Here is a 25,000-nt window from a genome sequence, read left to right as displayed (position 1 = left end):
TTCAAAAACTGACGTTTTGACCGCTCTTAATTGGGTCGTTATCAAGTTCAATGTTCGGAATTAAAAAAAAAAACATATATTATATCTACAGACTAGAGAGAAAGTTAATGACGTAAAAAAGGGTAAAATATGTAAAATGTAAGGAAATGTTTCTTAGAAAATAATAACAAAAGGCGGCAAATTAAAAAATTGATTTAAAAAAACTTACGTTTCGACCGCTCTTCGGTGATCGTCAAGTTCAATGATCAGAATAAAAATTAACATATATTGGATATGTATATAGAGAGAGAGGCAATGATCGTAAATAGGTGTAACATTTGTAAAAAGTATGGAACTTTTTTTAGAAAACAATACCAAAAGGCATGCGAGAGAAAAATTGATATAAAACTGACGTTTTGACCACTTGTCGGTCATTATCAAGGAAATGATAAAGGAAAACACGAAAAAAATTCTTTACTGAGGTCATAAGGGCCTTAATGCAAATCTTATAGACTTAATTAATTTGTTGAGAGATTATTTGTGGCTAAACTGCTCTGTTGAAAAAAATATCAATGAATGTTTCTGACGTTTTTCCTAGTTCTGAAATTACACACCTCCAATTATAATCATCATTATAATTAAGATGACGTTTAACGGACTTATATAAACCCCACAAAAATATGGTGTTAGTTTTTCCATCCTATGATTAGTCCAGTTTTATCTTCGTTGGTATTAAGAGAGACTATTTCATCCGTTTTTTTTATGTAATTTTCAAAACAAAGTGTTAGTATTATATGGAAATGTTAAAATAATGGAACAGTTTTGTTGACATCCACTCTTCTAGAGCACGGATACTAATATTAAATATCTGTGGCTGCCGATGGCTAATTTGGAAGAAAATTGCAACTTAAACAAATTGCCTTTTTTTCAAAAGTTCTTCTCATGTATTTTGGAAAAATCGCGAAAACCTGACTACGCTAGGTTTGTTCTCTGGAGATCAATTTCAATTCTTCACTATAAATGTCAGACTCCTACACGGCAAACACATGAAACAATTAATACTTATTTGTATATATTCCAAATGTACTGCTCTTACAACTAAAGGTCAAGCTTCTTAGGAAAAATTACTTCAGTGCTATTTCCTTCCCGATGTTTTAGCTATCTCATTTTTGACCAAAGGTATTTTGTGCAATATTTCAGAGCTTTTTTGAGCAAAAACAGCAAAATCTTCCCATGACAATGTCGTCTTAGAGGGTCGATGAAAGGCAAGGTTTCAAGAATAAGAAAAGAAAACCGACAATGCAGGGACCATTTTAACCTAGAAACGCTTACTCTCTCATGTCATGTTCGATACTGAGAGTTTACTGATTCGTGTCACGTTCACTCCACCACCTCACCTATTGTTCTGTAGGTGCTTTTCATTCAAGAGATCTTTAGATATTCGCAACTTGAAGCATTTCACCCAAGGTGCTTCCTTTCCTATTCGCTAGTATATCAAAACTATCAAATTCATCAACTTCTCCATTTTTTAAGACTAAAATCTTGTCGGAGTCTCTAATTGTGTGCAAACGATGAGCTATTGTAATGACTGTTGAGTCCCGCAGTTTCTCACGCGCCACGTTCCAGATTGTTTGTTCTGTGTCTGGATCCACATGCGCAGTTGGCTCATCCAAGATAACGATCTTGTTTTTCTGCAACAGAACTCGAGCCAAACATATTAACTGTCGTTCTCCGACACTAAAATTTGTACCATGTTCCAGCAACTCGTGATCTAACTGTCCCTTCAGACTTTCTATCACATCTTTAAGCTGCACGTCATTTAAGGCTCGCCATAAGTCTTCATCTTTGAAGTGCCCCATAAGATCAAGATTTTTCCTGAGTGATCCACTGAAAAGGATGGGACTTTGGCCAAGAATGGAAATGCACCTTCGAGCTTCTTGCAGGTTGATTCCGTGTATTGGAACATCATCGACAATTATGTCTCCGTCAGCGTCTGGCATGCGCAAAAGAGCTGCCACAAAGGATGACTTCCCTGCTCCTGTGCGGCCTGCGACACCAATCTTTGCTCCTCCTTTGATGTTTACATTGATTCTCTTCAGAACTTGCGGCCCTCCAGGATAGTATATCAACGATACGTCTCGGAAGTTGATATTTCCTTCACTTGGCCAGTTTTCTGGGGGAATTCGTTCTACTTTATATCCAGGCTCAGATTCAAGCTTCGTGTAAGTCATGACTCGCTCAGCTGATGTCATTAGATTCTCGACATCCGATGCTATTCTGACAGCGTATTGTGTCATGAGCACACTCTGGACGACATAAACAAGGGCAAGTCCAGCAAAGGCTAGAGTGACAAAATAAAGACATTAATAGAAATGGAAAAAATGTGATAGGATATGTTATAGGGGCAGTGTCACCAATTTATTGTGTCATTTTGAATAGCCAAAAAACATATTTCCATTGGTGGGATGGTCAAAACAATTATTAAGTTGTGTTAGCAATAACTCTACTAGTGCACAGGAACTAGTATTAATTATCGTTGGCTCTGGGTGGCTTGGATAGAAAACGGATTGCAACTTGAAACAAATTGGCCATTTTTTCAAGTTCTACCCGTGTATTGTAGGGAATTCGCTAAAAACTGATTATAATTTGTTCTTTCTCGAAGGAATCCCTTAATGTTTTCCCCCCAATAATCTAAGAACAATTTCAAGTTAGAAAAAGCAGGAGCTGTTTTGACCGAAATACAGTAAAATCGCCATGACTACACCCCTTTTAGCCTGGTGAATAAATTAGAATAATGTATTAGGCAGTAAATGACACAGTCATACTCGGAAAAAAATCGCAGGGTTGCTATCCAGAGTTCGACTCCTGATAGGAACACTCCCAAATTTTTTTCCGAGTATGCTTGTGTCATTTACTGATTAATACATCGTTTTCACTAATACAAATCTTCCTCCCTGTCATTTATACTATGCGAAGCCCTTTGTATACAAATCTAAAGCTTATTTTCAATTTTAGTTAAAGTTAAAGTTAACTATCGTTGGCGATCATATGTTATCCATCCGTTGATGGCTGGCGTTAATTTTAACAGACGGAAGATACTTCTTGTACAAGTTGCGTACAGGCAATGAACTTCCTGAGGAGAAATACAAAATTTATTATTATGTTAATTAGATTTATAAACATGAGAAAGCTGTCGTAAGTTTCCTGTGGCAGAATAAATACGGCATTTTATTGTTGGAAAATAATTGCTCTATTTACATTACTTTGTAAACCTACCGGCATCTTGAGACATCAGAACTGCAGCGAGAGCCACTGCACCAGTTAAAAGGGAAGAAAGAAAATCCAAGCGAACTCCAAGCCATCTTGCACTGGCCATCACCATGACAAATGACTGATTGTGGGTATCTTGATATCTTACAAGGAAAAATTAGAAGTCACTGATTTTCAACACTTTTTTGTGATAACAATTATTTGACGCTATTTCTAAATTATACAGATAAAAGACCATCGCATTTTTGAGGTCCACGTAATGAAAGTAAAAGTAAATCGCAATAAACTCGTGTAGAATGAATAAATAAGATAGACGCGATGTATGTCATCTGTTAAGAGCGACTCTCCCTAAGAACCTTATCTAAAAATTATATTTCGCTGATAACTCTTCCATCATCTTTTAAAATTGAATTGTGACAATGTAAACATAATCTATTCCAAGAGGGGAAGGTTCTTGAGAGAACTGAGAATACCAAAGCCCGTTACGCCGTCCTGTTTGCTCAGATGATACCGGGACTTTCCTGAAAATAGCCTGTTAAAAGAGAGGGAATTATTGCTTTGTTATTCCTGCTTGGATCGCCATTTTCTTGGCACAGCTACCTACTATCTGAAACCCTCGAAATATGCTATTTTGAAAACCAAACCTACCGTGACAATTGAAGAGTGAAGATAGTAATAACTGTGGGAAAATATTTTTTAAAGTATCGCAACCGAAAATATTTTGCAGCTTTTATTTCAAATTCCAAAGGTTTGAATGGTGACACTTTGTTGTTCATTCAAACGTTTAACTGATCACTCAATAACTTTTAACATTACATTATAAGAAAAAGTACTTATTAGCTGTGTCAGCTGGTGGAAATTGAATGCGAGAAACTTACGGCGCGATAAAAAGCATTGGTTTTGCGGAATATTTTAGCAACCTTTCAAAATTTGAATAGAACTTGGATTTGTTGTACAACAAGGCAACCAGAAACCACATTTTTGTTTACAAGGATAACTCTTTTTTTTATTAATAAAATCTAACAAATAGTGTAAACCTATGGTAGCCAATAATCGTGTGTTGCGAGACTTAGCAAACGTTGTTTTGTTTTGTTCGCAAACTGTTGTTTTGATGCAGGAGGAAGTTTGAAGATAACGTATTTTATTATATCTTTTATACCCGAGTTTCCAAACTCACGTTTTGTGTATGACTTGAAGTAGATTTACAATAAAGTTGACTTATTCTTAGATATCTAAATATTTCTGAGCACAACGGATAGATAAATGCTTCAGCTAAACAGTTATTCAGATCTTAAAATTAACTCATCACGTGTGCTGGTTTTGGTATATATTGGGTAAATTTAACCCCTTTTTTGCTGTTTTCAGATATAAGCAATTTTTGGGAAGGCAAGCAGCTTAAGCAAAAGATTAATATGTTTTGGAGATCACAGCTTGCTTAAATATCGATGTTGAGTTATGTTGACCCTTTCCGTTCTAAGGGGTGTGTCACGAAGCTCTTTTAAATCTCAAATTTTATTGGACTTGATTATGAAGAAGAACCTTTCATCAGGGCTAGGATAATTTTTTCTGTTGTTCGTTTACTGTTTTCGGAGGAAGCTAAGAGATGTTAGTGGTGAGGCCAAATTAAAGACGCACTACGAGAAAACAGACGGCTAAACATGAGTGGATGAAGTCAGGTTTACGAAAATAGAAATCAAAGATGTGATGATATTGACCATAGCTACATGCCATTATTTCCTTCGTAAAGGTAAACGTATTGTTGTTCACGCGGTCTCTAAAGTTACACATACCTGTTAAACCGATCCAAGAAATCTCTTTGACTTCTTCTTGTCCGAATTGTTTCGAGCCCATCTAGAGTCTCTGAAATGTGAGAGAACACTGGACTTCGACAAACTGATTCCAGTCTTTTCAATTCCCTTGATGTCTTCAAGTAATACCTTGAGATGAGTGCTGCTACTACAGATACTGGCACAACAGCAAACAGAAGCCAGGGATTTGTGACAGCTGGCACGAGTACCGAGGTAACAAGCAGCAATGTCAGTTGAATTGACATCAGCAATGTTTTAGGTAATACCTCATCAATGCAGCCTACATCTTTAGAAAACCTGTTCAAGATTCTTCCCACTGGATTTGAATCAAAGAAAAGGACGGATGCTTTTAAAACAGCCACAACCATTCTGTCATGAAGGCATTCAGAACATCTTAAGGAAAGAGACATAACTCCGTATGCTCGAATAAAAGCAAACATGAAGGAGGTGCTGACTAGGCAACCATAGACAATAAGATTCATTGTGTTGCGCTGATCGTCTGGGTGCTTCTTTGTCAAAAATGAGAGCCATACGTCACAGGAGACCAACAATCCTAAAAATAAGATAAAGTTAGAATCAGTGAGATATGCGAAAGACACTGTTCCATGGCATGATTAACATGAAATATCAAGTAAACAAAGTGTACTTTCTTTGACAAACGACTGATATCTAAACGATACTTCAATAAAAGCTTTTCCTCCAGGTGCCCTGATAAAGACGGTTTGCCGATTTAGGAAACTGTGAGTGAGTTTTGACAACAATTTGGGACCAAGATCTCGGATTTCCTTTTTCCGAGTATGCCTGTATTACTGACCGTAAAATTAATCTAGCATTTATTCATCAGGCTTAACACATCACTTATAGGTAGTATGTAGGATTTTTCTGACATGAAACTGGTTAAATGGCCAAGATCCCACGAGTCTCCTGTAGCTCAGTGGTCGGAGCATCCCAACTAGTAATGGGAAGTTCATAGGTTCGAATCCTATCGGGAAAATTCGGATTTTGTTTTTCCGAGAGTGCTTGTGTCACTTACTGGAAAAAAAATGCATCTAACATTTATTCACCATGCCCAAAAACCAAAACATCACAAATATTGTGTTGTTAACGAAAATAATCTGAAGTCGATTCTAGGAATGCTGATGCCTGTCCGGCTGTGCTGCGACACGTCATACATGACATAAAATACGACCACACAAACGCCACTAAACACCACTGACTTAAGTTTGCGCAAAGTAACATTATTTTTATTCAGTCATCTTTCCAATCCTAACCTTGGGTCATAAGGCACAAACAAATTACTGCGAAGATTAGAAGCACAGATATGCCACTCCTGAAATAGTTCCAGTAAAGCTTCGAGGACACCACTCCTATTGTGCGATCTTCTTCTGATATTTGGATACCCTTAACTTCATTGGTTTGGAGAACAGTTCCACCAACGTCGCCGGAAACGACCTCTTTCTCTTCATTATCTCCACCAATGTTAGCATCTGGTTCATTTTGATTTAGTTCCTTATAGATCGGGTCAACAGTTGTATTCAAAATACCGTCCTCTTTTACCTCAGTGAAGCCTCCTTTTCCCAACACACTACCTTTGTACAGCACAATCACCTTGTCGGCTTCTTTGATGAGTTGTTCTTGGTGAGACGTTATTAGTCGAGTTTTCAAACCCAATAGGCCTTTGATACATTTTTCAAAGATATGTTTGCCAACTTTGAAATCCACAGCACTCAGCGGGTCATCCAATAGGTAAATATCTGCGTCTGCGTAGACAGCTCGAGCTAAGCTTACTCTCGCCCGCTGGCCTCCGCTAAGAACTTCACCGCGTTCCCCTACAACTATTTGGTCACTGTCAGGAAACTGTTGGATGTCTTCCCTTAGGCTACATGCCTCAATAACTCTGGTGTACTTGGCTTCATCGTATGGTTCACCAAACAATATGTTTTCTCTTATAGTTCCAGAGAACACCCAAGCTATTTGGGGCACGTACACAAGAGTTCCTTTCCAGCTAATAGTGCCGGCTATGTCTGGGATCTCACCAGCGATTGCTGAAAGAAGAGTAGATTTTCCACTGCCTACTGGTCCCGTGATGACCGTCATACTTTCTGGCGCAGCGGTGAACGTAATGTCTTGCAGGATAAATTTGTCTTCTCGCTTAATTTGCTTATGTGTCAAATTCCTGACATGTAAAGATGTTGGTTTTTGCAAATCTTCCGTGTTATTAGGTTCTTGCTTTTCTCTCTGGTGAACTGTCAGACTTGTTTTGTTTAAATCCGAAACGCTGCTGTCAGTGTCACTTTCTTCATTAGAAGTCTGGTCTCTGGAGATTAACGGAAGGTTTTCTGAGATTAACGGAAGGTTTTCTAAAAGAAGAAAGTCTTCCACTCTGCCGAGAGAAACATAAGCGTCGTACGCGTCCAGCAAACCATTGGCCAAGTCGGTGCAAAGGGCCAGTCTTAGAATATTGATAAAAGCGAGGAGCATGAAAACTGAAACGGGTGTGAGGTACTGACCAGTTAGCACAAGAGTGATGACAGACACCAGGGTCGCCATTGGTGCTGAGGTGTATTCCAAAGCAAAAACACCTGAAAGAACAGCACTCTTCTTACGGATGACGTCAATTTCCTGTCTGTAAAAAAAAACAGACTTTACTTCAGTACTTCAGATTTGCACTGCAGCCAAAGGATGTATTGGCTTAGAAAGCTCCATACTTATTCCAGAAATAGGCTTTGTGCTCTAATATGATGTAAAAAAACGTGGAGAAAATGTATGGCAATATATCTATCATTAAGTTTACTACTGTCATGCACTGTGTGGAAGAGGAAGAAGAAGAAGAAGATGGGGTCACAATATCAAACATGATCAGTGTTGTATACTACCCTAATGCACAAACAATGTCTTTATCTACAATTCTAATTTTATTATTTGCCAAAAATCACTCACACGTATCGTTACATTAACATTTCTTAAGAAAAGTCGTATGATCTTGAGCTGAAAGCCTCAGACCCACATTCACTAGTATCAAAATATTATCTTCATGACTTTTAAGTTGCAGTATAACATATTTGCATTTCGGTAAAAAAGCTAGACGAAGAGATGCTGCTTGATTTGTTAACATAAAGCAGGATAACCTTACTTTCCACTTTTGATTTGCAAGAATGACCTTTTTAAATCTTCGTTTAAAACTGCATTGATTTTCTCTTAAATGACATGGTAAACTTTTGTAAATGCCTATTCCCTTATTACATGTAGTGAATTTTCTAAAAGTTGTTTTGCTCACTGGTTTGCGCATCTTTTTTATTGACGGCGTGTTATAATTATGTATTTCTTCATCTTTATTTATCTTTACACGGTAACGATTCATCAGGTCGATACAAATAAAAGTTCAAGATAAACTATCAATATCAAAATGCATACAACAATTCTGAATCCTAAAGAAAACTTGACCTGTTTTCCAAGAATGCCTTGTCTCAAGCTTATATAAAATGGCGACATTAACGCTGTTGACAGTTACTTCTTTAAATACTGATTCATAAAATTTCCGAAAACAAAGTAGTTTACTTGATACACATTACAGTGCGTACACTCGAACCGTGAACGGTTAAGGCTTTTTTGGACTTTTTCTCTCTCTGCAATACAGACTAAAGAAAATTTATCACTCGCCAAGAACTTTAAATCTTTTTTCTGATTAAATGTTGTTAAAAAGAGGTCGGATTCAATGTTTTCAAGGGAGTTTCAGATTGGACAGCATTTGAAAAAAAAGGCGAAGAAAAGCCTTGAATGTTCACGGTTCGGGTGTAAGCACTGTAGGAAAATTTAATTCATAAAATAACGTTTTTGAACTGCGGTTATAATCCTTAAAAATTGTTATTCGTACTATTTTCTTTTGTAGTCTATATATCTTGTCTAGGTGGGATTGGTACGTGTTAGCCCATTCAACATTTCCATAAAATATATAAGGGTAAGTTAAAGTGTAGTTAACTGATTTTAGTAATGATCGTGTTACAATATGTTTAGCTTTACAAAATAGTCTCGTACGTTTCGATATTTTGTTTGTAACGTTGTTAATATGTTCGTTCTAGCTCAAATGTTTATCAATTATTACACGAAGGAATTTTGTGTCTTACTTGAGAAATTATTATTATTTTTTTTTTTATTAATAGTGAATTTATTTCTCAGCTTTTTTTCTCGAACATTTGAAAAGTATAAAGTGGGTTTTTGTAAGATTAAGCGACAGTTTATTTAGTGGATATTTTTCATTCATTTGAATTATTTAAGTGTTTGGATCCTTGTGTGATATTAACAAATTTGTATCGTCAGCAAACAGTGTGAAATATATCAGCTCTGAGCTCTGACTCATGTCATTTATGTATATTAAAAATAACAGGGGACCCTTGATGGAGCCTTAAGGTGCAACAAAACATTCTTTTTTCTGAGATACCTCATTATTATATCTCACACACTGGTAACGCTTGGCTACATAATGTTCAAACCAATTCAATGCTATTCCTCTAACACCATAATGCTCAAGTTTTTTGCAATAACAAAATAAAATTGACGGTATCAAATTCCTCAGACAGATCTAGAAAAACCCCAACTGCAAATTCTGTGTTATCTGATGCTTTTGTGATCTATCTCGCAAAACTTGTTGAATGATTTTTTTCTAAAATCGAATTGATGTTCATTGAGAATTCCTAGTTTGTTTGCGTAACTTATTAGTTTCTTGTACCTAATTTTTTACCAATACTTTGGAAAAACAGGGAAGCAGAGAAATGGGTCTATAATTGCTGAATTTTTGGCTATCGCCTGTTTGTATACAGGCACAACGATTTAAATTTCACGTCCATAGGTATTTTCCCTGTTAAGTCAGATTTATGATGTCTGTTAATGGTACAACTCGTTCTGCTGCTAGATATTTCACTGCCTTCGGTATGACATTGTCATGTCCACATCTTTTTTATGTATCACGATTTTCTAATACAGGTGAAAACAGCCTTGAATCCATAAAATTTCCTTTCAAGTAGTTTTTGAATGTTAAACTTTTGTAAAATATTTAACTTTCTTGCCAAGTCATATCCAACATTCAATAATCATTAAATCTGTTGACAATCTCTCTGCGATCAGTAACTGGCTTGTTATGTTTAAATTCTGTGATATTAAGTGGTTCTTTCTTTTTCTTTTAACTATCTCACTAATTAGTTCCCAAGTTGTGTAATGTTTCCTATTAAAATCTTAAACTTTTGTTCATAGCAGTTTTTCTTTAGAATATTTCTTAGCTTATTCAATCGATTACGATAGTATTTTGTTTCAAGTTTCTGTTCCACAACTAAGGGGGTGTTTACATGTGAAAACTCGCCCCGGTGCGAGTTTGATACCGGTATGACATTGTGATTTCATACCGTGTTAACATGAATGGACACTTTATGTCGACAAACGTCATTGTGACGCCCAGGTGACGCCATATTGGAATAGATGTCAAAGAATGCGCGTGCGCTACCTGTTCCAGACTCCCAGAAGAGTGATTTCATGCTGGAGCGAACAGCCATACCGCGTTTACATGACATCGGAATGAGTTTTCGTACCGGAATGAAAATCTCGCCCCGGTACAGTTACCGGGGTGAACTCGCACCGGTATGACTCGCTCTGGTATGAGATTTTGTGCTTGTATCATGTAAACGAATAAAGAGCCACAAGAGGGATTTGGATTGAACTCGTACCGGAATGAAAGTCGCACCGGTATCATGTAAACACCCCCTAAAACATTTTATGCACAGTTTATTTATTTTTTTTTTTACTTGTCAAGATTTAATGAATTTCTTCGTTACAAAAGGTTTCATTTTGGCTTTAAATTTCTTTTCTAAGCATTGCTTTTCTGGAATACAGATGTTTTATAAATTCAAAAATGTACCCTGAAAGTGTCTATAAGCATAATCAACATCATAAGTATAATTAAGGTAGTCCCAGGCAATATTTTGAACTTTGTCTCGCAATTTATCCAGATTTCTTTTGTCATTTCTCGCTTTATATATAATTTCTTTGGTTTATGTTCCGTACTTTTTTAAGGGTAACAGTTGCTATACTGGTAAGTGATCTAAGAAATCATTAATCAAAATTCCATCTATACAGCTGACGTCTATATCATTAATAAATATATCATCGATTATTGTCGCTATGCCAATAGTTATCTAGATTATTGGCTTGTTAATAGCAGGGTAAGTGTGAGAGCTATACATTTGGTTAATAATCCGTTTGTGTTATTATTGTGTTCATATTTTAGTAAATCAAAATTAAAATCTCTCATTTAAATATGCAAGTTTTCTTTTGTCAATTCAATAGCTTTTCAAAATCATCATAATTATTGCATGGTGGTTTATAAACTGCTACTATTATAATTTTATCTTTTCCTTCTCTGCTAGCTTCTATGAAAATACTTTCTAAGATTTCTTCTTTAAAACTGAATACTGTATTTAAGTCGGTTTGAACACTAAATAATTAATTGATGATGATACAATCATTGCCACCCCTCCTCCGGTTTTCGTTGTTCTATTACTATTGATTCAGTGTTGTTGTCGATCCATTTTTCACTATTGCTCATGACTGAAAAATGTGCTCAATGTCTGCAAGGTACTGCTGCAGATCATCAACCTTATTAATCAAACTTCGTATATTAAATAAAAATGTAAGAACGAGAAGTGGGGTTGATCCAGAAATCTTTTTGATATCTCCATTTGAATTTTTCCTAGTCATAGTAATCATATTGCGTAATATCATTAATTTTAAACTTCATTTTACCATTGCTAAAACACGCTGTATCACCAGATCTTTTTTCCCTCCCTGAATTTGTGATTCATAAGCCTTCCGGTAATGTATGATTTTACATCGTTTGAATAAAAACTCTTGACGTAACAAACTAATATAAAAGATGGCACTTTCAAAGTCAATTCCCGCCAAAATACCACTGCTGATAAATGCTCCCAATAGGTGGATTTAATTTCGACCAGATAGAGTAATTGCATAACATACCAGAGAAGTGGGTGGCCTACCTTCGGGCATCTTTTATCTTTTTTCTGTATTCATCCTCCCACGCATGCGTTTTGATGGCGCGGATCCCAGCAACTGCTTGATTCATTAAGGAGATGCGACAATCGGATACCAAGGCAGTGTGATTGCGTAATTTAGCACCAACATGGGATAAAATGGCGAAATATGGCAGAAGAAGGCAAAAAGATGTGACTCCTAGTAGACTCTGCCAGCCAATCAAATAGGCCATCAAAAATGCTGCCACTATGAGTTGAAGAAACGAAAAAACTCCATACAACATAAAATTGATGGTATGCTCGTCCAGACGCTGAACATCGTTTGATACAAGGTCGATCACGTGTCCAGTTGTAAACTCAAACAGTGCAGTCTTGCTCAGGAGAAGTATCTAAAAATTGCAGAAAGATTAGTTATAATTAATTTTTTTCATTGTAAAGTGGCATAGGCTGGTTGCAATTAACACTGTAAACAATAAATAACAAACAGGTGTGATGTTAACACTTCGAGACCATCCGTACTCACGGGGAACTATGACAAAGAACAAAAAATAGGTTTTGATAAAGGATGTTAACTTAGAAAGGCGTGTTTAATCTCGAGATGGACTTATGAATGATTCCCCTGAAAGGTAATTGTAAACAGGACTTTTGAATTATTGTTGTGAAAGATAACCGTTTAAACTCATAAAGCCCACCAATTATTGTTCAGCTGAGTTTCCAATTATTTGTATACAAGCACTGGCACGAGTTTTTACACGGGAAAAATCTTACAATATTTTATGACCAAAGTTGTATATTGACTTAAGAAGTTATTTGCTGTATATTTTTTGGACTATGAAGCTGCCTTTCACGGTGTTTTCAAATAAGAAATAATGTCAATATTTTTAAGAAATGCGTTGGAAGTTATCTAGCTACTTTCAACGTTTGCTAATTTAGTGATCTTGTTATTATTGATTCCGTTCCTTAATGATTTCTGATTATATTACAGTACAATAATATTTATTATTATTGTTATTATTATTTGTGTTAATCATGCAGTCATTGCTTGAGCAGAAAGTCTTTTGTTGAGCATCGGGCCACCACCTGTGGCCTTAAGCATCCTCTGCACGTTCTGTTCTTTCGTTTACTAACTGCCATGCATTAATATTTAAAAAAAAACAGCGTCTTCCACTTTTCTCAGGCTGGCGGCCCCCAGCAAAACACACACGCTGCAAGAGATCCGTGTTGTAGGGCATCCCCAGCATTTTCCACCATTTACCAAATCCCGAGACTGTACCCAATGCACCAATGACTACTGAAATGACCATCACCATCATCATCATCATCATCATCATCATCATCATCATCATCATCATCATCATCATCATCATCATCATCAACGTCATCATCACCATCATCATCATCATCATCATCATCATTATTATTATTATTATTATTATTGATTCCCATTTAATGTCAACCGATATAAGTAGTTGCATGAACACTTGAGAACTGTCAATCATTTGACTGTTCAAGCTTACGTGAACTAACACGTATTTATTAGTAATTTTGCAATTACTTCGTGACAAACAAGCCTTTAAGCATGTTACTATCAATACTTTTGTGCTTACCTTGTGATAAACAAGCCCTTTTAAGGCACTGCCAATTCTGATACCCATCACCTCACATCTGTAGCCAAGATGGTGCAGACTGAGGGCACCGATCAACTCATTGAAGCCCATAGCTATTGCGCAACCGTAGAGAAGATAATTATGTTGGGGTGTCGCTGACATCAGAGAAACCATAACATAACCGAGCAGTAATGGTTGAAGAATGCGACTTAGTGCGAACATGGCTCCGGTTGAGACAATGAGCACCACGTCTTTAGTAGAGGGCATTTTTACGACGCTTTTCCAAAGTTTAGGTTTTTTACCATTTTCTTTGCACTTGATTTCTTCTTTTTCCCATTTCGCCTGAAGGCTTGTGATGACAAAGTTTGAAGTGTTGTCCTCTAGGAGAGGTAAGAAATCGTTTTCCTGTAGAGCTCGTTCGCTGCCCGTCTTGAAGACATTATTCATCCATTGAAAGAAAAGAAGTGACACAAAGCTGGCTTTTTTCGTGTCGGCATCGTTGGTGATCTTCTTGTATCCATTCCTTAACATGACTCTAGATCTAAAAGTGATAAAATAAAGCACTTAGCGAGTGAACATATGATAAAGATAATGGAATACAGTATGAACCACAGTAAAATCGTGGTTTAAATAAACGTCTGTGACCAGCGTCAAAGAAACCCTGGGGCTTCTGTTTACTGTATAGATTAGATTGACTTATGACATGCAAACTCATTGTAATAGACCATTTCGTACATAGTTTTTACTATGTGTTTCTACTACACGACAGTTTTTACTTCCTTGCACTTTTTCTCGCACTGCTTGAACATAAACAAGTTTTACGCGGACTAGAAAGCAACAAGCAAGGAAGTGTCTATACAAAAAACCTTATTGGACTAGCTTGTTCGGTCCGTGGTCTCGTCATTTTTTTGATACGGACACAGGAATGATACGGACACTTTGGCGTTTCCGTATTCAGAGTGAATCGTGTTCCACTGTATTTCTAACAGTGATTTCCATATGATTATTCTGATATTTTCTCTGCGGTTGGGAGATTGCAGCTATCATGTGGGATCACGGCACAATATATCATTTTGAAGTTTATAGGATCGATGCGATCATAGCAGAACCCTAACGGTTGTTATATCCTCTAAGCACGCTTATAAAGGGATCATTTCACTGACCATGCATCGACCGACCATAGAAAAAGTTTGCGAAAAAATAACAAGCAAAAATATCGCCAAACAAATTTGCAGAAAAATCCAAATACACTTAAAGAATTATCCCTTTATTAAAATATAGAAAAAATAGAAAAATTATCTGGGAAAAATTCCGACTCTCTCTCTCTCTCTCTCTCTCTCTCTCTCTCTCTCTCTCTCTCTCTCTCTCTCTCTGACGGTTTGGTAGCGAACGTCCCCCGTCATCAAGCTGTGTGTATGAGTGGAGAGTGCGGCCATGTCACAATCGACCCGAGCGGTGGGGAGCGGTTTTGATCACGTACCGACTTTATTTAATCAAACAGATTTATCTAACGATAATAATATAATGAATGAAAACCTGATTGTTACTTTGCTAATTGTAAATGCATCACTTGACCAGTTCAGAAGAGAGGAACAACTGTTTGTTCCGCGTGGTTTGAAAAATTCAGCGTTTATAGATATGTTCGGATCTTGTATCGTTAATATTGAAGAAGCCAAATTAGATGTTACCGTAACGTTCGATATTGAGATCGTCACATTTGGCATTCAAGATAATCTTAATATAACTCGGAGTGGTCCATTGACTGTAAAAGTGCCACAGATATTGCGAAATGATTTTTATAAATATTTGATTATATTCTGTTGAATAGTGGTTTCGCTGTCCAGTCAGGAGAATTTAAAAACAAAACTTGGCGGAGACGTTGTGGTCAATTCTGAGCAGGAAGTTCTCGGCCATCTTATGAGTCAATCAAAATAATTGATTTCATATATTCTGAAAAATATTGGTGCTGCCAAATCATATGGTGAGAACCACTGTGTGTTTGACTACATCTGGTCTCGAATCAGAGGCAAAGGAGATTTCAAAACATATGATTACGAAAAATTATCAAATGAATTATTGCATTATGGATTTTTTAAAACTGATTTCCTTAAAATGTCGACTGAGGAAAAAATAAAATGGGCAGAAGAATGTCGTCCAAATATTTCTGTCCATGCATTTGATGCGATGTATCGGAAGTTTCATACATATACCTGTAAAAATAACCAAGATATTTTTTTGGTATATGTCGTAAAAGATCATTGAAATTGAAATTGATATTCTTGAATTAAATGTCGAGGATAATATTATCGTGCTTTCTGAAAATGCAATTGTCAGTGATGCAATACAAAAAATACATCGAATATAAAAAATTCTATGTAGAATATCTGCATTAGAATAATAAGGGAATTTTAGATGGTTTCATAGACGAAAATAATAATATGATTTTGATAAATGACAAATACGATAAAAGAGTTGTGATATGTGAACTGCTATACGAAAATTACAGAATATATAATTTTGCCTGGAGTAATCAGTCATATACAACTCTGGCAATCTCTCTCTTCCACCTAATGTGTGGATATCTGTTAGAAAGTTCATATAATATGAATATAGGCCTTATCACGGTTTTCGACGACATTTTGACGAATAGGCAAACAGGCTTGAAATAACAGTATTTGTATGGACATCCGATGTCAAATAATTTTCATAAAAAAAAAGCTTCTGAAAAATTCATGAATTGGAAACTTTTGGCACTAGGAAAAGGATTGTAGGAAAAAAAATGGAAGGATGTAGATGTGCCAGTAAGCTTCCAGTCGCGTTTTGAACTTTCCATACATTTCCCTGTATTTTTTCCCGCGAACTATTTTTAGTAGCAGTTCACGGCTGGTTCGCTATACAGACAAATGTATGGAAAGTTCAAAACACGAATCATGGACGATTTCTGGCACAGCTACATCCCTCCATTTTTTTTCTTAAATCCTTTTCCTAGTGCCAAAAGTTTCCAATTCATGAATTTTTCACTGAGAAGCGATGTTTTATGAAAATTATTTGACATCAGATTTCCATACAAACACTGTTATTTCAAGCCTGTTTGCCTACTCGTCAAAATGGCGTCGAAAACCGTGATAAGGCCTTTATTCGACGGTGAGGGTAAAAGGAGGAATGAGTTTGCAGAATGGCATTTGGCATGATGTGGGGAATGGTATGATTATGCGAAATATGAGATATGTGGAATGACTTAAAGAAATAAATTACGCCGGCGTTAGCGAACTAAACATATCCGCCTTTAAGGTCTTTAAGAGCCAGACTTCCCAGACTAACTCTAGATTTAGAAGCAAAAAAGCACTAGAACAACAAAGGAGATGATAAGTATGGTGTCTAATCATCGACAGGTTATGTGAAACTATTCTTATTACAAATGCATTTTGGTCAAATTGTTGTTAGGACCCTTGAGACTTCAACAAAAAGTCAAGCGCCAGTTTTCCCGCTTATGATAAATGAATCATCGAGTATATATAGGTTAAGAGAATTGATCCTTTATCGAGGGTTTAAAAAAAGATAAAAGAAGACAATTGTTTATTGTTTGCCCTCAGTAAAGGATAAATCTTTTGTTCTGATAAGACTACATGCCGCCACGTTCTTTGTGTCAACCGAAGTCGCAAGGAGAAAAGTAAACGTGAAATTTAATTTACATGTACTGGGTCTGTACTACGGATTTACAACTGTGCATAGTTCCTTGAACGCGAAAACTATAAACAGCTTTCATCGATTTTTTTAACACTCACGTCTTCCTAACCAGCCGAGATCAGACGATCAAAACCTCGATTTGTTATTTTATTGTTTAATATTCCGCTAGAATCTGCAGAATCAAATAAGCTACTGCTCTTACAAAATTGGCGCATTGTATATCTTATTTGCCTGCCAACGCGCGTTCTATAGAAAGCGTTGTTGTGGCTTCCCACTTTTATAACGAGGAGTTTATTTGTATATCTTATTTTCCTGACAGAGCGCGCTTTTAGTTGTTTTGTTTGTCTTGTTCAAAGCTTGAAGTTTTGCACGCGTGGTTGTGCCTTCTCACTTTTAGAACGACGAATATACGTGTAAATCTTGTTTGCCTCGGCTAGCGCGCACTTTAAGTTGTTTTTGTTCCGCGCGATGTTTCGTTTGCTTCCTCGAAAGCTCAACTTATATAGAAAGCGTGCTTGTGGTTTCAAGTTTAGAACGAGGAATAACGAAGAATAAACTTGTAATATATTGTTTATCTCTACTTGCGCGCACTCTAAGTAGTTTTTGTTCGGCGTGACGTTTCGTTTGCTTCGTCAAAGCCTCAAGTTATGTATAAATCGTGCTTGTGGTTTCACACTGTTAGAACGAGGAATATACATGTTTATGTTATTCTCTAGTTATACTTGTTTATTTTGCTCGACTGTACTAAGCAGTGTATTCAGTGTATAATGGCAGAAAAACGGAGCGTCAACACTCACATTCCCCTGCTGCGAAAATGAGATGCACGTTCCGTATTCGGACCGCAAGCAATGCACCGACCGGACCTTTAACTCTCGCATTGCCTCGTTGATTTCATGAGATGCCCTTTTGGTATCCAAACCGTAAGCAATATCCGTACGAAACGTAGGGATCGTAACACTTGGTATCCGGACCGTCAACTGCCAAAGAAAAAGGAAAGATGACGGTTCGTACTAAATTACCGACCGTCAATCGTAAAGGATGGTCCGTATCGGTGCGACAGTATTGGACGAGGATGTCTCGAACTCGTTAAAGCGCATGTGGAATCGGAATCGAACTTAATCGAACCTTCTGAAGCATCACTCGAAATAGGCAAGAATTTTGAAAAGTCTTTTCCTGCATGCAAGAACAACGAAGAATTAGGTGAAACCAACAATAAATTGATGTAGCTGTAATGAAACATTTAATGATCCACTACCGTTGACATCATCCTATAGAGTCAATTTAGTACAAAGTCATGTAACAAACCAGCTGATTCAACAGTATAACGTTGAATAAGGTTGAGTGAAATGTGAGGATCATGTCAGTACCCGGGCTTTATTACCCATAAGATGAAGTTGTAAAATGGCGAAATAAACGGAGTCTAGTAATTCATTCTCGCAACACAAAAATACACTATAATCCGCTAAAATCACTCCCGCAATACTTTCGTAAGACGCCCTAGAAAAAGGAAACACGCAATTTCCCTATATAACTCCCATTTTTAATCGAATGTATGTCAACTTCGACCATCGAACCTAATCGAACTCAATCAAAGTTCGATTGGGTTCGATTGCTCCAATTTTTTGTGAGAACTCAATCGAATTCAATCGAACCCACTCGTTCGGCTGAAGTTCGATTAATGCTAGATTTTGTTCGGGTAGTTCTGTCGGGGATTAATATTCTATACCCGTGGAGGATGAGTAAATAATTTGAATATACCAGACCGTGAAGAGAATGCTTACAACGCTTTATTTGTGAGCACTACTCAATGACTGTGTGTGCGCTCCGAAATTCATATCGAAATCAAATAACACTTTCCTAAATTGTGAAAAATAGAAATAAACACAGGCATACGAGCTTACATGTTGGACTTTTTGTATTACCTCCTTCCCACAAACTCATGCTTACCCAAACGCCACATTCCTTTCCGCCGCTAAACCAATCACAGTGAACCTTCTAAAATCTGGGAGGTTGACCTTAACCTCAGAACGCCTCTCGCGGGAACAGTGAAAACATCACGGCGGAGACAGAACTTGATCGAGCTTACGTCAACGTTCAGCACGGTGTGCCCTACGTTCAAAACTTCTCGTTTAAAATCCTATCAAGTGACTGCAATCAAAGAATTCGTGACGGGAAATAGCGATATTTTCGTCAATTTGCCGACTGGTTACGCAAAGTGGCTTTAATATTTATCAAGCTTTGCCTTCAATCTTGTCGACCTTCAGTCGGTGTGGAGGAAACCGAAATATTACCCGATATGTCGGTAAACTTTAAAGATTTTGCAGTCGAAACTCGCTTTGTTGTTGCAATTTGTTTGGGGGTGCGATATTTTCCACAAGGCCCACAAGTTGATCGGCTCTTTTGTCGTTTAAATTTCCGTTTAATAGATAAATACTGCAGATCTCTCCTTGATACCTCCTACATTCTTTTTTGCTTTCTTGAATCGAGTTAGTCTCTTGTAGCACTTCGTGCAAACGAACAAATCTGCTCCAGAGTTTCCGCACCGTAGATATCTTCACCGACTGTCAACTCGAATAGGTGGGGATCGGGAAGATCTATTACATTTTCCCGAAAATTTTGACTCTCCCAGCAGATAACGGTGTCAAAGCGTCGCACAAGAACCGCTTGTATTCACATTCGATATTTGTTTTGGCGTTTCAGTCATGACCAGCCATTCCAGAAGTGAAAAAAGTATATTTATTCCAACTTAACTCCCGCATCTCTCAAGACTGTACGAGAGACTGTACAATGCTCGCGCGAAACGGAAGCGGCCATTGTAATCAGCAATTTGATTTGATATATTTAGACAATGCAGCGATGTTGATTGGCTAGGGAAACAATGGGAAAGGAATGTGGCGCTTGGGTAAGCAGGCGTTTGTGGGGAAGAGGTAATACGAGTCACCTAAAAACGACTGCGTGGGAGGCTACTATTTTCCCGCCTTGACTGTTATTCTCAAATGGCTTATTCTATTCCAGCGACTTGCCGTGTTTTCCTGTGGGACCCAAGTAATACCGTTTCCTGTGTCGGAATAAAAACGGATTAAACTCTGGATTAAAACCTGGATTAAACTCTCTTCTCCCCTAGAAGAGATATTTTTGTTCCTATTGCCTTCAGCAAAGATGACCAATCAGAATCCATTCTTCGTAGGTCTTGGTGAGGCCTAGAAAGTAGAAGCTTTTGTCCATGCACTGAACAATCAAAATGGCGGCTTTGTTTGTTTCCGATTAAATTTTCAAGAATGTAATATGCCGTTTTCAGAAAGAAAACAGATCTTTTTGAAACGGTTAATCGAAAGGATAACTTCTAGGGGGTACTCGACAGTTTGAACAGTTGACATTCGAGAGCTTACGGTGAAGAAATTACGCTTCGACGACTTTGCAAATCGATCACAAATCATCACTGGCGCGACGGACTTAGACGAAAATACTCTAGCATTTGTGGTAATCGACCTCATATAAAACTTCAGGTTTGATTGTCAATTTTTACTGAAATGCTATTTTGTTGGAAGAAACCCTCGTACTCCCGACAGTTTCCGCCAAATTTTTTACGAAGTGCTTACATAAACAAACACATTTTCCTTGCGAACGGATCAAATCTCCTTCAGCTGTGAACTAAAGGACACGCCTGCACGTAAGCTAAGACAACCATTGTCTCGCATCTCGTGCTTTAAAGAACTTTTTATGTCACTTACAGATTTCAGGATCAAGTACAATGTTCAAACAAAGAACATAACAAAAGTGTTTCTTTACAAACTGAAACATCTTTGAATATTGGCCGCTTTTTGAATGCTCCTGAGTTTTCCAGCCAAAACTTGATATGATTATTTTCCAAGTTAAATCAGTTGATTTTGCTGTCATTACAGTTTAATTTTATAGATAGCTAGCCGGAAAATTGTTGCGCTTATTTTGCATGGTTTCTCCTCTTCATATATTCATATGTTGGCACTTTATATAATTAGCCATAGCAATAACTAGTTTGTAGTATACTCGACAGTGATATAAAGTCAGACCTGTTGGCGGCCTTAAGTCGAGCGGGTATAGAACGGAGTGAGTTATTTTTGCGCCACTTTGATGCAACAGTAAGAAGTGTTACTCTTTCTACCAACCCCATTTCGTCATAATTTTATGGAGACAGTCTGACAAGTAACACCGTCTGTAATACTGAACTGAATGTTTACATTTGCACTTTTATTTATTTCTACGTTTAAAAAGATTGTGACTGTGTGTAGCCATTCAAATCAATAAAGCTAAACGCTTACATCGACCAAATACCATAACATCCCGTGTGAACGTCTCCAGGCGTCTTGCTTGTACTTTTTTCCCATTTACCGAGAAAGTGTTATCTTGCATATTCCGATATAAAGTGATGGATAAGTGCTCACAAATTAAGAAACCGCTATAAGTTGGGCACTCAATGGCATCGGTTGAAGATATCATGTGTGACCAGGCTCAATATACGATTGATGCGAAGATTGTTTGTACGCTTGAGTCTTTGTATCAACTGAAACGTGTGTCCGTGACATTCATTCTGAGAGCTCGCTTAATACAGAAACCCGGATAATACGGACTCTTTTACGTGTCCGTATTCAGAGTGAATCGTGTTCCACTGTATTTCTAAATGAGACATGTTAAGAGAGATTTCCATATGGTAATTCTGAAATTTTCTCTGCGATTGGGAGATTGCAGCTATCATATGGGACCACGGCTCAATATCGTGGTATCTTTTTAAAGTTTATAGGATCGATGTGAAGATAGCAAAACAACCGAGTTATACTCTCTGAGCACTTTTTTTTACCGTAAATCGACTGACATTAAAAAAGATTAAGAATTAAAGCATAGTTCCTGATTGTTGATGCGTAGCCGGAGCCTTGAGTAAAGAGGTCGGGGTCCCGGGGTCGGGGTGAATATAACAGCTACAGTAAAATGAGAAAATGTTTGTTCGAACATGATGTGCGATTACTGAAAATTTACTTGATCCAACATCCAATACATAGCAGTCGTTCGTTGAATTGTGAATTTGCCAGTTGACGCTGTTAGCCGGGTAGAGTTGCGTGCGCTGGTGGAACGGAATTCTGTTCATGCACCATTGATTGCGAAAGCAATATAATGCTTATGTTTTGCGGTGATCAGACAAACACGTATCTGAGATGAAAATCGCCTTTTTGTTCGATCTAATATAACCTCAAGAATAGAATTTTACTTCATTTTAAAAGAATTATTGTAAACACAGTCGAAGCTCTCGTAAGCGACCACCTTGGTTATTTGAAAAAGGTGTCGTAATTACAGCTCCCGTAAGCTACCAATCCCTAAAACAATCGAGGCTGGTCGCTTACGGGATTTTTTATTATTATTATTTTTATTTATTTATTTATTTTTTTTTAGGTACGGCTGGCGAAAGTAAATGTCAGGCATCTACTGCCGAGATTAAAACCTTCTAAACGTTTATTCAGATAATCTCGATGTCTTACGAATCACGCTTAGTGTTGCACATCAGCTACCAAAGAATGTGTCGATGCGTTACTAGTTTAATATTGTATTGTATATTGTATATAACGTGAAAATTAAATATCCAAGTTTCCCTGTCAACATTTTGACTGCAGGACTTGGTGAAATAGTTCTTAATAGATGACTGTTTGAGATTGATTAGTGTCAATTTTCATTAAAGCGTTGAATTCTACGTACAGTATATCAAACTCTTTGCGTGGTCGCCTAAAAGAGCTTACGAACAATGCAAGAAAAACCTCTTGGTAGTTCCCAAAAGTGGTTGCGTTCGCTTACGAGAGCTTTTAATTAGAGGATTTGGGGTAAAAGTTAAACATGCTTTTATAGTGTCGGTCATAAATAGAGCTTCTCGCCCAAGAGAGCGGTCGCAAATGTAGGTGATCGATCGACGGCTGTGAAGTTGCGAGATTCATTTGGGTGTTAACAGGAGATTGCATGGCGATTGCATGCTGTGAGCTTCCAAATTTTATTCCGCTTAAGGCAATGAGAAAGATAAACTTTCCCCTGAAAACTTCTTCTTGATAAGAACTTTGAACTGTTGTGAATTGTTAACAGAATCGCTTTCCATTGTCGCGCGTTTTGTCCTAATGACTGGGCAATAACCGGCTGCGAAACCTAAAGAGGATAAACCTCAACCACATGGCAGCCAGCTACTCTGGAGAAAAGAATTGTTAACATTTCAGTTCTACACCAAGCGGCCCACGAATTTCGTCGAAAAGTATAGCAAAAGTGAAATAAAACTCACCTTGTTATCAAAAAGACGTTCGATGAATCCAAAGAAATGGTTGCTTGATTGGTTGGTTGGTTTCTTGTTCCATGCTCTTCAGTTAAATGTAATCTATAGCTTTATTTTCATGCGTACTGATTATAATTACCATGAGAATAAAAAGAAGACAAACCCCAGGTCACCGACCTGAAATGGAAGAGCACCCAAGAATCCCATCAACAAGACGTTATTATTACAACTAGTGAAGCGGGGAATTATCAACCGCCAGTGTCATACAATTAAAGAGTCTCCTACTCCGGCACTACGGCACTACCCATCCAGGATTAACTTGAGCAATGCAAGCAATGTTTAGTTCGTATGGTTATGTAATATCTCGTTGTTGTAAGTAGTAGTATTAAGACGGGATACAAGAAACGTTAACTATGGGAGCGTCTTTCAGATGGAAGAATAAGTTTAGCTCGTCCAAGAAGACAGACCGGGGTACACATAACAAGACAAACTAAATGGATCAAACTAAACCGAGGGAGAGGCTGAAACGGTTTAACAATCCGTACGGTTTGTACAGATCGTAAAGGCACTTTTCGGTCCTTAAACGATCGGTAAATTATATCAGTGCATTATCGAAGCTAGAGACTACTGCGAAGAAAATATAACAAAAAAAGGCATACGTACATGCATACATGCATCCTCACATAGTCATGTATACCTCGTGCTTTGAGCGTGACCGAACAAATCATGCGTTTTAAGTGAAATAAATATAGACTGGCGCCACTTCCATAACAAATGGCGCATACATACTGGTTATCTCGTTCTTTAAGCGTGATCGAACAAATGATGCGTTCTAACAAAAGATAAACTAGAGCCACTTTCAAAACAAATGGCGCAAACTTCACCTCGTTCTTTAAGCGTGAGCGAACAAATGATGCATTTCTTGCGAAACAATTAAGTATCGGTTCATGCTTAGCGTCGTATATCGAGTTATGGCCGGATGCACGCGGGAAGTTTGGAGATCGCGAGAGAAGCGTAAACTCTAGTTTCTTGAGTGCTCTCCAAACTTCCCAAGTACATCCTTAACTCGATATACGCACAGCTTAAAGCATGAGCTAATTTTATTTACACTCATAGTGACAACAAAGTAATGCGTGGAAAATTCTTTCAATGTGCTGTACAGAAAAACAGAGGTCCGTATTGGCTAGTTACAAACACGCCACAATGCTATGGTCTGAACAAAATTAATTCATCTATAATTGTTTGCTCCTTTGAATAAGTTTAACAGTTAATTTTGTTTTAGCTTTTTTCCCATCTTTATTCAATAATTGACATTAAACAAAGAAAAATACAGGAGAA

The 25,000-nt window shown here is 37.3% G+C and overlaps 1 protein-coding gene across 1 annotated transcript; it reads right to left on the bottom strand.

The window, feature by feature from the left end:
• Nucleotides 1-196: 196 nt before the first annotated feature.
• LOC146465002 (ATP-binding cassette subfamily C member 4-like) lies at nucleotides 197-23,761 on the bottom strand. Its single transcript, XM_085129106.1, has 7 exons — nucleotides 23,672-23,761; nucleotides 13,699-14,239; nucleotides 12,098-12,480; nucleotides 6,329-7,683; nucleotides 5,040-5,610; nucleotides 3,256-3,392; nucleotides 197-2,320 (listed from the first exon to the last, which is right to left on the bottom strand). The coding sequence occupies exons 2-7, from the start codon at nucleotides 14,227-14,229 to the stop codon at nucleotides 1,413-1,415; spliced, it is 3,885 nt and encodes a 1,294-aa protein (XP_084985232.1). The 5' UTR covers nucleotides 14,230-14,239; nucleotides 23,672-23,761; the 3' UTR covers nucleotides 197-1,412.
• Nucleotides 23,762-25,000: the final 1,239 nt, after the last annotated feature.

This window comes from Pavona decussata, unplaced genomic scaffold, assembly GCF_977016875.1.
Source record: "Pavona decussata unplaced genomic scaffold, jaPavDecu1.1 SCAFFOLD_158, whole genome shotgun sequence".
In the NCBI taxonomy this organism is placed as follows: Eukaryota; Metazoa; Cnidaria; class Anthozoa; order Scleractinia; family Agariciidae; genus Pavona; species Pavona decussata.
The sequence above is the reverse complement of the archived record's forward strand: the minus strand, read 5'-3'. Positions and strand labels throughout refer to the sequence as shown.